Genomic DNA, 745 nt, shown 5'->3' on the forward strand with positions numbered 1-745 from the left:
ACACCTGGCCTGAACTTAAAATTGTCCACGGGAGCCCTCGTCACTCCCAGTCACAAGGGAGTGTCGAGCGAGCGAATCAAGATATCCAGGATATGCTGTCGGCCTGGATGCTGACTTATCGGACCAAGCAGTGGAGCAAGGGGCTGAAGTACGTGGCAAGCCAGAAGAACAGTGCTTTACACCAGGGCACTGGCAGGTCACCCTATGAGGCCGTGTTCGGCACCCCAATGAAGGTGGGGATAAGCAGCAGCCTGCCAAGTGCCCTGGTCCCTTACCTCACGACAGAGGAGGAGCTGCTCGAGTTCCTGGAGGGCATCGGGAGGGAGCCTTCAACGCCGCCGCGCGCCTCTCCGACTCGGCAAGGTAAACTAGTCAATTAATTTCCTACTGACTATACGGACCTACCAGGGCTCCATATTTGTGGTCTTTGTTGTAGAACCAAGCCCCAACAGCAGCCCCCGTCGTGTACCCCTTTTTCCGCCTTCGCCCGTAAGGACGCCCATAAGGACACCCGTGAGGCCGTCCATGGGGACACCCGCTTCCGTGATGAGGACACCCGCTTCCGCGACAACACCGGCACCGTTTGTCAGCGTGCCTGTCCCTCTACCCACTACCGACCTGAGGGTAGCTGCTGCTCGGGCTGTTCAAGCGACCCGAGCATCGAAAACACCAACCCGAACCTCCACCACTCCAACTGCGACGCCGGTGTCCGGGCTGCGCTTCAGGGGCTGGACGCAAGCACAGG

At 59.5% G+C, this 745-nt stretch overlaps 1 protein-coding gene across 1 annotated transcript; it reads left to right on the forward strand.

Annotated features, from left to right (window-relative positions):
• Positions 1 to 10: 10 nt before the first annotated feature.
• Positions 11 to 482, forward strand: LOC127751998 (KRAB-A domain-containing protein 2-like). Its single transcript, XM_052276405.1, has one exon. The coding sequence runs from the start codon at positions 93 to 95 to the stop codon at positions 378 to 380; it is 288 nt and encodes a 95-aa protein (XP_052132365.1). The 5' UTR covers positions 11 to 92; the 3' UTR covers positions 381 to 482.
• The last annotated feature ends 263 nt before the right edge of the window (positions 483 to 745 follow it).

The sequence above is a fragment of the Frankliniella occidentalis genome, unplaced genomic scaffold, assembly GCF_000697945.3.
Source record: "Frankliniella occidentalis isolate FOCC.00 unplaced genomic scaffold, Focc_3.1 Scaffold2837, whole genome shotgun sequence".
NCBI lineage: Eukaryota > Metazoa > Arthropoda > Insecta > Thysanoptera > Thripidae > Frankliniella > Frankliniella occidentalis.